The sequence below is a fragment of the Lactuca virosa genome, chromosome 4 (assembly GCF_052849685.1).
Source record: "Lactuca virosa cultivar CGN04683 chromosome 4, Lactuca_virosa_CGN04683_v6, whole genome shotgun sequence".
In the NCBI taxonomy this organism is placed as follows: domain Eukaryota; kingdom Viridiplantae; phylum Streptophyta; class Magnoliopsida; order Asterales; family Asteraceae; genus Lactuca; species Lactuca virosa.
In genome coordinates this window covers 75947645-75964638 of record NC_136429.1, presented here as the reverse complement: position 1 = coordinate 75964638, position 16994 = coordinate 75947645, and the positions used below count along the sequence as shown (strand labels likewise).

Here is a 16994-nt window from a genome sequence, read left to right as displayed (position 1 = left end):
CCCCCCCACACGACCAAATTGCATTCCTTATTTCATCCAGTGAAAATTCTCCTTCAAGAAATCTCGCATCACAATCAGAGAGAATACGAAAGCCAGGATTATGAAACCGGGGTGTGTTAATCCACACTTCATGGAATTTCTCTTTAAAAAACTTAGCAGCCGCCGTCTTCATCTCCGTTGGCTCCGTAGTCCACCTGCCATTTACCATGATTCCATGAATTTGGTTCTTCCTGTTTCTACTTTTAACATACCCATGGAAAAAACGCGAATTTTCATCACCCTCCACTTCCCATTTTAGCTAGCCCTTTGCTTTAAATCCAATGCCATGATTCTAGCACATTCAACAATCTTAATACCTCCTTTAACTCTTTCTTCTATTTCTGCTTCTGATAAGTGCCTGAATTCTGCCACCATTTCAATTTCAGCCATTATTTTTTTCATATCGACCATCTTCTTATTTTCCTCCCTCACTGTTTTAAATTTCCAACTTTTAATGGCTTTCTTCAAATGTTTTAATTTATTCATAAACATCATATCAGGGTAACCATAGCCCACAAATTCCAAGCATGCATTCCTAACATTCTCATCAAACCCGTCTTGCGTCATCCATGAATTAAATAATTTGAAAGGAGGGGGGCCAAAGTCATCACAACGAGCTCTTAGGATAATTGGTGAGTGATCAGAGAGATCTCTCTCCATTGCAAAGCAAGAAACAAGAGGAAATATTGATAAAAAACTGCTGCACACCAAGAATCTATCAAGCTTACTGAGTTTAGCTCCCTGAGTTTTAAAGTAGGTAAATCTTTGACCTCCCATATTCAAATCAGTGAGTTCGGCCGAACGTATGAAATGGTTGAAGTCATTCGCGCTACTAGTACAAGTGATCGAATTTATTCTCTCCTCCGGCCGTCGCACCGCATTAAAATCGCCCATAAAAATCCAAGTGGCTGATTTGGAGTTTTTCACTGCTAGCAGTTCATCCCAGACCTTTAGTTTATCTATCTCCGATCTAGGTCCATACACGTTTACGAATCCAGTTAACCCATTTATTCCAGCAAAATTCCCCAAGACCACTATGAAGTATCTAGACTTAATGGTCTCAATCACCGAAAACCGATTGCTATCCCATATAGAGACAAGACCTCCAGATCGTCCTGTGGTAAATACCTGCTCAAATCCATAGTCCACATCACCCCAACATCCAGCAACATTTAGAGTCGGAGAACACTCACCTAATTTTGATTCCTGAATCCCAATCATGCATAACCTGTGTTCATTCCTGAGTCTACGTACCCAGTCAATTTTATGTCTCTCTCCCATACCTCGGATGTTTAGTGACATTATATTCATCGGAAAGTGTTATTCTCACCTGCTTCACCAAAGACTTCTTTAAGCACCAGATTCTCTTCATCCACATCAAAACCTAACATATTGCCAATTACCACCGTGTTTCTAATTTCCGTCGACGGGGATGGAGAGTCAGTGTCGGAATCCGGGAGCGGGATCTGAGAAGGGATCGGCATACAATTTAGGTCGATGTTTGGTTGAGGTGGGGGGAAATCCGACACGTCAACTGGGGTTCCTTTCGTGTTCCTTACCGTTCTCCTACGTTTATCATGTGCACTATCAAAATTGACGTCCGTTTGGTTTTCAATTAAGCCCAAGTTGTTTGGAAAAGGCCCAAAACATCCAGAAATATCTAGGTTATACGGGAGTCCATTAACCATTCTATTATTTGGCCCCACGTTGTTATTCTCCACATTATAGCTAAGAAGTGCCAAAGTCCGGCCGTCTTCAAGTTGTTTTCCGGCGATAAAATTTAAAGTCAAACAAAATCAATATTAATACAAACCAAAACCTACAAATACCAGTTAAAAAGAATGCATTCATGTATTTTTTTGAATAAAAACCGTTATTATTTTACAATAATCAAGACTTTGTAAAAATTGACATTCATTTTTAAATTTACTAATTCATCCAATCTTTCTAAACTCCATTATTTGAATAGATTTTCATGGACTTTTACATTTATATGCTTCATCCGACAACAATTTCTACAAAATATTAAAATAACTTGGTTTAACTTTATCAGAAATTCATTATTTTCACAATCATTAGAATTCTCAACCAAATCATTGGAATTTCCAATCACATTATTAGAAGCATTAGGTGGATCATTAAATTATTAACTAGTTCACCAAAACTATCTTCACTAACATTTTGATTCCTAACAAAAAAAAAATAAGTAAAGATTCATACCCAAATTCTATGTTTTTATTTACACTATCTGATGGGTTTTATACAAACAATCATATGTGTGCATGCTACCCTAGTTTTGGATCTATGTTTTCTCTATTAGACATACAACAAATGAACACAAAAGGAAAACCTAGCATGCATCTACTATTTTTGAAAATTGCAAATCAAAGATTAGAATGCATACCTTTGTTGCTATGTAGTAATAACAACTAGTTTCTTGAATTCCCTTTGCTCTTGAGAACAAGTACCACAAATGTAGTACCTCTAATGGCTCACAAACACACTTGAGTGAGAGGATGAATATGAGAAAGAGGAGAGAGGGTAGCTTGCTCCAAAAATCGGATCTTCTAGGGTTTCTCCAAGGGTGGACGAAATCTAGAGCCTAAAGGGTCTATTTATACTTGAGGCTAGCTAGGGTTTCAGGGTGGAAACCCTAATCTCTTAGCTTAGGGCCTAAGCAAGTCCATGGACCTCCTTTCCATAGGCCTTGGACGAAAACTCCTAGATCCTTCTAGGATTTTCGGCCTATCCCTAATAACGTGACCCAATGGCCCAAAGCCTCAACTAAAATAATTACAAAACAACCCCTGTACTTTTAATCAGTTCCTTTAATCCCAAAATTAATTCTAAATTAATTTCTGATTAAGTACAAATTAATAATATGAATCCTAATTAATATAATATTCTTATAATATATTAATAAATCATATTTATGCCCCAATTTATCATTCTTAATAACAAATCAGCCTCTCTCGTTAACAGTCATCCTGTCCAGTCACCAGTGTGAAGGCAACCCAAAAGGACCATGCTACTATCGGGTCAAGTACATCCCAATTATAGTTATGGGCTTAGACACTTTATCCAACAATCTCCCACTTGGATAAGTATAATAACTATATCTGCCAATGTATCTTCAGGATCTGATTAGCAATCGTAGCTCTCAAATAGCCGCTGTCGAACTCTGACCTAGTCAATGACGCGTCCTTTAGATAAGGGATCATACAGTCCTCTGTTCTTCAAGATATCATGTGGACAAAGACATGGAATGGAGTCATACTCATTGTACAACTGTTTGTTTCCCGATTTCTGATTAGTTTGACATAGAACTTAATTGAACACATCAATTCAGTCCTGACCGGGCCTGACACATAAGTCAACACAAAATCATCGAGGGGCCCAAGATATCGCTTTTAATCCTCTTAGGATAAAAGGAACAGATAAACTTTGACTTATATGCTTGTATTATTTACTCATTAAATCATACACAACAACACGTGCTATAACATCAAGTTATTGATGCGTTTACGCATTATCAATGCACAACCAACTCGTAAACAACAAGTCATATATATCAGTTTAAAGACTATACGATATTATCGTCTCACAATCACTCGTGATGAATTCCATGAAGTGATTCATGTGAGTGCGGGTTTAATCCAATACTCAAATCTTATTTCAGGAGCACTCATGAACGTTGCAGCAAACTTTTGCTATGTCTAAACGCTTAGACAATCTACAAGCCAATTCATGACAGTCTTGCCTCAATACCTACTTCCAAAGTATGATCGACTGTGGATAGTTTGAATAATCCTATTATTTAGGAAGTCAAAACATGCAAAAGTGAAACAATAGTAAATAATTGACATAAGATAGTAACATTACTAATAAATAAAACTCCTTTATTTAATCATCAAATGTCAATTACATTTTATCTATTACAAGTTTCTAAATATCTAATTACTAAACCTAATATCGTCCTTCAGCCCAATACTCCTAGCATACTGCAAGTGCTTAACCCTACTCAGTCCCTTCGTAAGGGGATCTGTTGGGTTCTCCTCTGACGATACCCTCTTTACTATGAGGAGTCCCTCTTCTACTCGATGTCTGATGAAGTGGTATTTTCTGTCGATATGCCTGGATCTGCCATGATCCCTCAGTTCCTTGGTTAAGGTGACCGCACTCTCGTTATCACAGAAAAATTCCATAGGCTCCTTTATGGCAGGTACAACTCCAAGGTCTCCAATGAAGTTCTTTAGCCATATTGCCACCTTCAACGCTTCGCTCGCTGCTATGTATTCTAATTTGCACGTTGAACCAGCTACGGTCTCCTGCATGGAACTTTTCCAAGTCACTGCTCCTCCATTCAGGGTAAATACCCAGCCCGACTGAGAGCGGAAATTATCTCGGTCGGTCTGAAAACTGGCGTCACTATACCCTCGCACTCTCAAGTCATCACTCCCACCGAGGATAATGACCCAATCCTTAGTCCTTCGCAGGTACTTAAGAATGTTCTTTACCGCAATCCAGTGAGCTCTACCAGGATTCCCTTGATATCGACTAACCATGCTCAAAGCAAAAGCCACATCAGGGCGAGTACACTTCATAGCATACATGATCGATCCAACGGCGGAAGCATATGGTACTCGACTCATTTATGCCATTTCGGCATCAGTACTCGGAGTCTTAGTCTTACTCAGTTTGGTATTGCTCTGGATAGGTAATTCACTTTCTTGAAATTCTCCATGTTGAAACGTTTCAATACCTTGTCCAAGTAGGTACTTTGACTAAGTCCTATTAGTCTTTTACTCCTATTTCTCCATATCCTTATCCCTAGAATATAAGCAGCTTCTCCGAGGTCCTTCATAGTGAAGCACTTCCCAAGCCAGGACTTAACCTCCTACAAGGTTGGGATGTCATTTCCTATGAGCAGTATGTCATCCACATACAATACAAGAAAGCTAACTACACTCCCACTAGCATTGACATATACGCAGGACTCATCCTCGCTCCTCGAAAACCCAAACTCTTTGACTTTCTCATCGAAACAAAGAATCCATCTGCAAGACGCTTGTTTTAATCCATAGATGGATTTCTCAAGCTTACACACTCTATTAGGGTACTTTGCATCGACAAAACCCTCTGGCTGACTCATGTAAACATCTTCAGCCAACTTTCCATTTAGGAAAGTGGTTTTAACCTCCATCTGCCATATTTCATAATCATGAAACGCGAATATGGCTAGCATAACCCTTATAGATTTAATCTTCGCTACTGGTGAGAAGGTCTCGTCATAGTCAACTCCACGAGTTTGAGTAAAGCCCTTCACAACCAATCGCGCCTTATAAGTGTGTACTTTCCCATCCATGTCGGTCTTCTTCTTGAAGATCCATTTGCACCCGACCGTCTTACGACCTGGTACATTGTCAACCAAGTTCCAAACTTGATTGTCATACATGGACTGAATCTCACTGTCCATAGCCTCTTTCCATTTTGCAGACTTCGGGTCCGCCATGGCTTCCTTGTAGTTGTTAGGTTCATCCATATTTATTAGTGTACTATCACTAATAAACGTATCACCTTCAGTAGTAATATGGAAACCATAAAACTCAGGTGGAACGCTAACTCTACTGGAACGTCTCAGAGGTAAGGACTCGTTAACTGGTTCAACATGAGTTTCCTCCTCGGCTTGAGTACTAGTGTTTGAGGTTCCTTCATCACTTGATTCTTGAAGCTCTTCAAGATCAATTTGCCTCCCATTGTCCTCTTGGCATATGAGTCATCTCTCTCGGAAAACCCCTCTCCTCGCAACGAAGACAACATTGTCACTCGGTCTATAGAAAATATATCCAAAGAACTTCTGTAGGTAGCCGATGAAAATACAACGCTCACTAAGAGGTTCGAGCTTGTCGTGAGTCTCTCATCTTACGAAAGTGTAACATACACGTTCAGTTATCATGTTTTATTAGTTTAAAAATGAATATTATTAAATAATATATGGTTTGGAGCATTGAGTTTTAACAAGATAGTTTTATGAGAATTGAAGTAAAACTATGTTTAGAATCATTCGGGAAGTATTGGAAGTCTTATGAGATTCCAATCAAAAGTCAAATATTGAAATTAACGAAAATGTGAAATTTAAGTTGGAAATAAGTAAAAATAGTGTTATTGAAAGTTGTAGATTATCTCGTTAGAAACATTTAGGCAAAAACCTCATCGAAATCCGAGTTATAACGAAGAAGTTATGACTCCTTAAAGATTCGCGACAAAACCGACACAACGTCGAATAACGTAAAAAGTGAGTTTACGAGAAACTACTTTTTGGCTTAAGTGATCTAAATGGAAGTCGTATTATTCGTTAAATTGAGAACTTTCATAAAAAGAACGTCCAAATCTGACTTCATATGAGGAAGTTATGATTTTTCTAAGAATCGACATAGCAGTACACAACCCGAAACTCGAAATAAAGATCGAATGATTTTTAGCCGACACAACCTAAACTAGAATCAAATATCTCGTCAATAGTAGTACAACGGTAAAAAGACAGACGAAAACGGACGTGGGATGAAGAAGTTATGAGTTTTTAACGGACTTTTCTTGTCCCGGCCCGTGAAAAATATAACATTAAAAATACAGTCAAAATTAGCCGACGGAGTCTAAACGAAAGTTGTAGAGCATAATTTCACCTACGCGTGGATATAAAGAACGTCAAAAACAGAGTTTCGTATCCGAAAGATACAAATTTTTGAATTTTGGACACAAACTTCGAGGCTGGTCCGAAGGTGTACGCCCAGCGTACCGAAGTACGCCCAACGTACTCGTGTAAGAGACCCGGAGTCCGTCACCCTCCCTACTCCTTCGCATGAGTGCCACGTGTCGTAGGCTTGACGCGTCCGAGCTGATCCACTTCGTACGCCCAACGTACGAAGTTACGCCCAACGAAGAGATGTGCGAGGCAGTACGCCCCGCGTACTGAGGAATTACGCTCAACGTAATTAGGTGCTTCGGTCCCCTATAAATAGGATGCGAGGCTGCCCGAATTTTGTTTAGAATTTTCACACTTATACACATTCTACTTCCTCTCAATTTACCCTAACACCCCCGAAGCCTAGAAAACATCCCCGACACCCGAAGCAAGTCCCGACGCACCAAAGACCCCAGAAAATAATCTTTTCAAGTTGAAACTCTGCCCGTGCAAGGCATGGTTTTCAACAAAAATCCCCGGTTTGGTCAAAGAAAGTCGTATTTAGAGGCGAAGTGCTGCCCAAATTAGCATTTTATCATTCGGTTATTTCACGGTGAGTTCAATATAGGGACAATTGTATGTTATATGTTATATGTGCAATGTGCTTTCCTGTGTTATTATGATAATGAGCTATACCTTTGACTTGAAGTGAATGACTAAGCATCACTTGGGTATTGGTATGTAGCCTTTGACCATGAAGTGAATGATTAAGCATCACTTTGGCATTGGCAGAAGGCTAGGCAGGGATGAAAGCCTATAAATTGCTAGCCAAAATGTTTATTCAAAAATTGTTTATTTTTCCATCCCACATGGGCAGAAGTCTTATTGATGTATATTAAGTTGAAATCGTTATGTCTCATTGATTGTAAATCTTTGAATCAGATTATTCGTTGATATGGAAAGCATGTCATATGATACTCATCTGCTTTTGTTGTTCTTTGTCCCCATTTGCTTCTCATATATATATATATATATATATATATATATATATATATATATATATATATATATATATATATATATATATATATATTGCATAACGTTATATTGTAACTGTTATTGAACTCAGTAAGCGTCACCGCTTATCCCCCTTAGTGTTTAATTATTGCAGGTAATATGCATCCAGTATAGTTATGTACAGTTAGAAGATGTAGAATAGATAATATTATAACTTTTGTATTTAGTTTATAAATTCCTGGGAAATTATGTAATATATATAAAACTTTGTAAAAACCTCGTTAGTCGGTTTGTATCCAGTCTTTTGTAATAAGACCATATATGTAAAATATGTTTATGAATATGCACGTAGCATGTTTGGAATAATATTGTAAAGTTTAGAAAGGGGTTCTTTCAATCATGGTATCAGAGCAGTAGTTTAAGTGAACTAAATACCACGGATTGGTATTTAGACTTAAATCGTTGGAAGTTCAATATATGAACGAATTCATTAGGAGTATATGGATACAAACCATTAGAAAGAATTAAGTGGAGTATTGGATAATGATAAATCTTAATATTTTAAAGTACTAAGCTACTTAAATTTTTTTTATTTTTAGAGCATTAGTTTAAGCGAACTAGGAATTGTAAGGATTTCTAAGCTTAAACTTGTATTGCTAAGTAATGATGGTACGATGTGTGCCTAGTATACTTTAGGTTGAATACCTCACTTGCTATAGTGTGCACTAGCATACTTTAAGGGAGATGCCTTATATGCTAATATGTGCTAAAAGATAAATAATATACCCGAAAGCGCGAGCACGACTTGGAGATACGTGGTGCCACTCTTTCTCTTCCAAAGCATCCACATGTATATAGAACTGTTTCCGTTTATTCTATTCCATCGGCATAAAACTTTTCGAGGTGATAATGAGACTTACGATAGTTGACATCGAAAACTTCATAAATAAACAGTTGAGGGATATCGTAAAATAAAATCTATCAAGTGATACCGTAAATAGTGTATTAATACCTATAGAGTGGTGTTGTACATTCAAACTATGTTTGATGAAGTAATAACACCTTTGGAGGAATGTTGTGTGTTCAAAGTACATTCAGAAGAGACAAATGTTTTGGTGTAATCCATGAAGTTGTTCCACCGCTGACCAGATTGAAGCAGTATTTGCTTACTGAGTTAGAAGAGCTGAAGATGGTGATAAATACTTAGACAATATCGAAATTGATGATTATGCAAGATTAGAAGAATTCAATGAAGATCAAAGGAAAGGCTAACAAAGTTTTCAAACTCAATAGGCCAAGACCTTGCCTAATATTGTGATATAGTATGTAGTAAGAGTTGATATGTAACCTTATACAAGATGCTCAGACTTAGTGTTTAATAATACCGAGTGACAATTGAATTCTATCACATCTTTATGAAATTTCTATAGTATGTTAAACGGACTTTAACATACAAGATTAGGGTAGTGAAATACGTTATTGGGTAGTAAAAAGCTGAATGACTTACTAGTCAGAGTAAGGTAGAGTATATAGTTGAAGAAGATATACACTCATAGTATTGTATGAGAAGAGATGTTGCTATCAGGAACGACAGAGAAAGAACTTGAAGCTAGTAGAACATGTTAAGATACAACTAAAATGTTGTCACAACCCGAAAATTTTATTCTTATAAGGTCAACTTTGGTCAAACTTATTCCTTCCATTATCTCAAATTAGATGGATTTTTGGTTTATAAGTTTTGAAGCCTTGTACCTAAGTGTGTTATGTTGGGTTTTGAGCATTCTAACACTCCTATGGTGTACATGCAACCCTATAAACCTTGGATCTATGTTTTCTCTATTATACATGCAAATATTAACTATTCCAAGGTTTCATCCTAACTAGCATATTATGAAGCACCTATACTACAAAGTTCTAGTTAGATGACATACCTTTTGATGTAGCTTGATGTCTTCAAGCTTTAAGAGCTTAGCCCCAATAGTGTGGAATCCTCAAATGGAATCACAAATCACCAAAACACCTTGGAAGAACTTGAGAGAATATGTATGCACACTAAAATCGGCCCACTCTTATTTTCACACACTTGTGCCAATTTTGTGAGCCAAGGACCCCTTTATATATTATGGAGGATTAGGGTTACATCCATGTAAACCCTAATACCCATGACCTTTCATTTACATAGGATCCATGGGTTAAAAGCTCCATGGACCATCCATGAAAGCTTAGCCCAACCTAAATGAACTTGGCCCATTCCATATATATAAGAGTCCATATTTAATTAGTTCTTTTTGATCACTTAATTAATTCTAAATTAATTCTTGATCAATATTAATTAAATAATATGATTCCATATTAATATATTAGAACTTATAATATATTAATATAAATCATAAATATACTATTCTCAAAAGACTATCCATATAAATTGTGTCGGTGAAGTGCAACCCAAATGGACCATGCCGGGTCGGGTCAAGTACATACCAAATATAGTTATGGACTTAGACATTAATCCAACAGTCTCCCACTTAGATAAGTCTAAAACTATTATTGAGTATGACTTCAAAACCTAACTGGCAATCGTAGCTCTTAAAGCCGCTGTCGAACTCTGACCTTGTCAATGACTTGTCCATTAGATAAGGGATCATATATTCCTCCATTCTAGATATCATATGGACTGAGACATGGATTATAATCATTCTCTCTGTCCATTTGTTGTTTCCCGATTTTTGATTTATGATGACTGACTGATTGAACAAATCAAATCAGTCCTGGCTTGGCCAAGCACTCACATGTGTCATCGCTAAATCATCGAGGGGCCCACAGATATCGCTTTTATCCTGAAGGTAAAAGGAATGGATAAACTTCGACTCATATGGCTTGTTCTACTACTTGTTGAATCATACACAAAGGCACGTTTTATAACATCGAGTTACCAATGCGTTTTCGTGCAATCAATGTATAACCAACTCATAGTAACAACTCATATCTCTAGGTTTTAAGAATATAAGATATTATCGTCTCATGATCACTCGTGATAAAATCCATGAAGTGATTCAAATGAGCGCGGGTTGAATCCAATACTCAGAACTTATGAGCACTCATGAGTGTTGTAGCACCACTTTGTCCACCAACTTGGACCTCTACAAACCAACCCATGACAGTCTTGATTCATATCTACTTCCAACATATGACCGACTGTGGATGGTTTGAATAACTTAATCATTCAGGAAGAGCGACTTAGTTATTCTGGAAGTCAAAACATGCAAAGTGAAACACAAGAATAAATGAATCAAATATGGTATCAAACCCTATGAATATAAATAAACACTTTTATTTATCACCATACCGATTACTCATTATTCATTGTTTCGGTTTTATCAACTTTATACTTGAATTAAAAACACTAGTTGTCCCATGCACCAAGCATGTACACTATGTTTTTCTTAAACAATAGCTTTGCCGTACACCAAGTATGAACTCTATGTTTGTCTATGATCCTTTTCTTTGTGAACTAGATCAATTGAACATAATTTCAATGATTCTCTTTTCACACTCCCAAATCCTTGTCTTAAATGTAAGAATTCCAAATTCCTATCATTTATCGAAATTTGTTTAGATTTTAAACTTATATGCAATGTTCCTCTTGTAATGATTATGCACAAAGCCACAAAGGCTTGGCAACAATCATTACAGAGTATCCCAATGGAGATCAATTCCATGGAAACGATGTCTCAAACTCAAAGCGCATTGCTTTAAACATGCTTCTTGCATTAAGTTTCTTTAACCTTACACAGATTGCTTCCACCTATGAAGACAACTCAATATTCCTATTTTGACTACCGCTTCTGAACAAGAGTTGTCTCTTTTCAGACTATGTCAATATGGTCCTTCCAATATTAAACAGTATACTTCCAACTGTCCTTGAGCAACCAATCTTTGGTAAACCTTAGATTGTCCTCGATAATTTCTTAATCACTTTAGTCATATCTAATTCTAGACATTGTTCCCCTTAATTCCCCAAGGCATTTGGAAAATTCAGAAAGGGTAAATATTATAGCACATGTAATCGATCTTGTACCCAAAGTAAATGGGACACGATTCATGATGTTTCACATAAAGACATGGTTCTAGTCTTTTGCCATAATAATTTTTTGTTTGCCATATTCTCAAAATTGGACTATGAACAGGGATGCCGTAATCATAATCGAATTTTGAGAACGCAATATATAGAATTTCCTTAAGTTGAACCAAGCCAACATGAAATTCATATATATATATATTCTTGACAAAAGATGATTAAAATCTCAATCTAAGCTTAAAATCTCACTCTAAGCCTTTTAGAATTGACATGAAGTATAATATCCTCTCCCTTAATTATAGCAAAACAACTTTTTCAACCCCTGCAACCTCACGAATTGAAACTTTTGTTTTCTATAATTAACATTGCTAACTTGCAATACTTATCATAATTATCATGCTCCCACTAACATGATGATTATTAGCATAACACTCATGCTCCCACTAGCTTTGACATGTATCCAGAAAATAGCTGGACTTCTAGAAGTCAATACTTTATTGACATTCTTAACAAAGTTCAGATTTCTGATACTAGATTGCTTTGATAAGACTTTATCAAAATCATACACCTGATCTTAGATAGATCACAGGTGTGTCTAAACAATTTCAGAACTATGAAAAGGGATGCCATAATCATAGTCTCAATTGTTTAGACCTTTTGCCATTTCTCAAAGGTCAATGTTAGTGTGCCGGTTAACCACGCACGCTCCACTAACGACTTTGAGAACTGCAAATATCACAATTGCTATCTACTTAAAATCTACTTAGTGAAAGAATTTCCTCTCCATCATTTTCATGAATCGGAGAGAAACCTTATGACACTTAGATTTTATGGTGTATGTGTTCTTATCCATGTGAATTTGTCAAACCATAATCACAAGACTAGGTTAGTGACAAATCCTAACTCATATGGATTGAACTTGTGCAATCTTAACCTCTTGCCACCTGGCAGCACAAGGGCCTGCCATTGCTTCCAAGTAGTTATGCAAACAATTGAGAACATGTAGAACTCAAATATATATAGCCAACTTAACTGGAATGGGCACAGAAATGTCAACACGATAGGTTATAAACCTCTAGTTGTGTGCTAGTGATGAAATACATGTTTTATTCTTGATTACTTCTTGAAACCCTTTCAGGATCTTTTAGACTCCCACTGTCTCCTTGACCTATAAGACTTTCTTGCCAAATATTCAAGAGATAGTGTGGATTCTAATCAAGACAAACACTTAACACAATTGGCCTAAGTTGGTCTCTGTTTTATCCAAAACATCACAACTTACCAAATTCAAATGTACAAGAGTAGAACACCTTTTACTCTTACATTTCACTAGTGTTAATAAACCTTCTTTAAGATGTGTCACTCAAGTTACATTTGTGGTGGGCTTGATCAGTGCACAAGAATGTGTACTCGATCCCTTAGTCCTTTACTTGACTCACACATCCATGTGAACAAGTAATTAGTCTTAATTTTCCAATGCTTGAAAGTTCTCATTCATCATACTATACAACTTGCATGATTCCAAGTTTCTATCCAACTGAAACTTGGGTGATGAGAATCTTTCATTATTTGGAAAATTTAGACACTACCACAAATGAAAGAATCAAATTCATATTTCCACTCTTGCTATTAATGGAATCATATAAGCAACAATTTTTTTCCTTTTCACAAATGCCATTATAAGGATATTTTAAAATAAATAAAATCAAAATATTTTTTCTTTTATTTTAAAAACTTTGCGGAAAAACTATCCTTACAGTGCAAAAGCACATGAAAAACTTTGTTGTTATCTATTCCTAAACAATATATCATAACTCCTAAGCAACAACTCAACATTCTGATCACAGAACCATGCGATCGAGATCCATCTTCACGATCATAATCAACATATACTTCCTTTAAGTTTCTTCACTTTTCTTTGATTCTTAAAACATCAACATGTGACCCAGTCACATAATGTAACAAGAATCTTAGAATAGAAACTTAACAGAGTTAGATAGTGGACTTTAACTGAAGTAGAGTCAATCTTCTTGACTTGATCAACCTTATGATCTTTCAAGTAAATAGGCTGCTTCGCAATCAATGCCCCTTCCTTTGGCAAGAGAAACATAGGGACTCTTTGGGAATGATACATGGGACTATCGCAGACTTAGCCTTTCTCTTTACCATTTGGTCAACCTAGTTGACTATGGTCAATCCCAATCCTTGGGAAGAGAAGGCTTTTCTAGATATCCAATGTTACCATTGTCAATGTCCATGGTAGTTTGGGAAGTTGATCTACTAATCAAATTTGCCCTCCCAGTGCTCCAAATTATTGCTGATTCAGCAGCACCAAGCAAATAGATAAGATCATTAAGGGTCATGTCATAGTCTGTTTCATAGTAGTCCCAAAGGAATTCACTATGTGACTTAGAAAGTGATTGAACCACCAACTTTCTCAAGAGTTTGACACCCAACTCTCCCGGCTTGTCAATATGTGACTTCATCTCCAAGATGCGATCACACATAGACCTTGCTTGCTAATAGGGCTTGAGTGACCTTGAAGTTGTGGGTTAGGGAGAATAATTGGAGGAGGTGGAGGAAGTGAAGTTCCAAGAGATTTGGGAGGATCATAGATGTCTGAACCAGACATCTTTTTGGGAGATATTCAAGATAGTTGATCTAAAGTCCTTAATATAACACCCAATATGAAATATTAAGGCTAAGACCCAGCAAACTATTTTATAACTTGGAAGAGGGATGCCGTAATCCAAGCTATAAAATATTTGAAGGTAGGTGAATGACGATTCACCAATTTCCACCAAGATAAACGAAATGTATTATTAGGTTTTAATTGGTTTTGAAGCTCCTAGATTCTTTTGAGATTCATTGAACTTTTCAAAGACATGTTTCAATCTCGAGTGTGCCCTTCAGGTTTTGTGACTGGGATGCCGAGGATCACAAAACAAGGTGTGGATAACCATGCAAATATACTTGGTACCCTTAATATTTACCCCTCAATCGATGTGCCGGTTAACCACACACGCTCCACCGATACTATGATAAACATTAAGTTACCCTTTTCCTACCTTGTTAAATCAAGCTAGTGTGCCGGTTAACCACGCACGCTCCATTAACTGACTTAAGCAAAGTGCAAAGTGTAATTTCATGGGTTAGCACCAAATTCATATTTTCCTAAGTAACTAAGATTGGGTATTATTAAGAGTTTAGTTACTTAGTATTTATCATTAATACTTTTAATGAAGGGAGAATTATAGTCCTTGTCCTACCCGTTCGGCTAACGACCCTCCACCGGTCAAGGAAGCGGTGGGTGAGAGTAGACACCCATTAAACTGCCATTTTATAGGCAGTAACCTTATACCCCCCTTATAGACCGGCTTCGTGAATGAGGCCTACTATTGGTAAGACGACTTGCTCTTATACATATAATATATTAAACTTTTAATATTATAATAGTATAAGAGTGTATTTTAGACATTTAAAATACTTGGTGGTTTAATCTATTAATTAAACTAAACTTTTAATTTAATTAAACTCAAACCATATCTTTATTTATGGATTTAATAATACTCTTTTAATTAAACGCTTTAATTAACTATTAATAAAGTCCATAAGAGTTAATTTGAATTATTCAATAAAACATCATAATTCCAATTATTAAATTCAAAATTAAAACCATTTAATTAATTGTTTAAGTTATGAACCCAAGAGTTTTAGAATTCAATTCTTTTTTTCATAAAAAGCTTTTTCCAAATTCCAAAACTTGAGGGCAAGTTTTGTAACTCTTGAAAACCTTTGGATTCCATAACTTATGGAGTTAAATACTTGTTTTATGATGAAACTTTTCATGTTCCATAACTTAAGAACAAGTTATGGAATTCTTTAAAACATTAACTCCAAATTTTGTAACTCCATAAAAACTTTAAATCAATTTTTTTTTAAAAAAAAAACTTTCATATCCATAACTTATGGAGGTTTCAAAACACTTAAGATCACAACTTTAAAAAAAACTTTTGAGCTCCAAAATTTTATGACAAAATTTGTAACTCCTTAAAACATTTAGATCAAACTTTTAAAACTAATAAAATAATCATATCATTTTATCTTTTACTAAATTTGACCTAATTCAACTCATATAACAAATGATTCAAATTTTACAAATAATTTGTTTTTCACAAAACAAGTAATTATCTTAAAATTTGACAAACGTCGTGTTTTTTTTCCTTTTTTTTCAACTTGAAAATAAAACATTTGCATCAATATAACAGAAAACAACCCATGGCTCTGATACCACTGTTGGGTTTTGAGCATTCTAACACTCCTATGGTGTACATGCAACCCTATAAACCTTGGATCTATGTTTTCTCTATTATACATGCAAATATTAACTATTCCAAGGTTTCATCCTAACTAGCATATTATGAAGCACCTATACTACAAAGTTCTAGTTAGATGACATACCTTTTGATGTAGCTTGATGTCTTCAAGCTTTAAGAGCTTATCCCCAATAGTGTGGAAGCCTCAAATGGAATCACAAATCACCAAAACACCTTGGAAGAACTTGAGAGAATATGTATGCACACTAAAATCGGCCCACTCTTATTTTCACACACTTGTGCCAATTTTGTGAGCCAAGGACCCCTTTATATATTATGGAGGATTAGGGTTACATCCATGTAAACCCTAATACCCATGACCTTTCATTTACATAGGATCCATGGGTTAAAAGCTCCATGGACCATCCATGAAAGCTTAGCCCAACCTAAATGAACTTGGCCCATTCCATATATATAAGAGTCCATATTTAATTAGTTCTTTTTGATCACTTAATTAGTTCTAAATTAATTTTTGATCAATATTAATTAAAAAATATGATTTCATATTAATATATTAGAACTTATAATATATTAATATAAATCATAAATATACTATTCTCAAAAGACTATCCATATAAATTGTGCCGGTGAAGTGCAACCCAAATAGACCATGTCGGGTCGGGTCAAGTACATACCAAATATAGTTATGGACTTAGACATTAATCCAACATGTTATAGTTTGGAAGAGAAAAGCATTAGGAATTGAGAACCCTCGCATGGACTATAAAACCCTCGTAGCAATGAGCCTTCACAACCATGAACACCGAGCCGTGAACCTCTCAACCGTGAACCTCGTAGCCGT

At 36.0% G+C, this 16994-nt stretch overlaps 1 protein-coding gene across 1 annotated transcript; it reads right to left on the bottom strand.

The window, feature by feature from the left end:
* Positions 1 to 294: 294 nt before the first annotated feature.
* On the bottom strand, positions 295 to 1341 carry LOC145104649 (uncharacterized). Its single transcript, XM_079041858.1, has one exon. It carries the CDS (start codon positions 1339 to 1341, stop codon positions 295 to 297), a length of 1047 nt encoding a protein of 348 aa, XP_078897984.1.
* Positions 1342 to 16994: the final 15653 nt, after the last annotated feature.

What these genes read in the sequence shown, in the direction of transcription:
- LOC145104649 (XM_079041858.1), bottom strand. Translation starts at nt 1,341, where the DNA reads ATGTCACTAAACATCCGAGGTATGGGAGAGAGACATAAAATTGACTGG.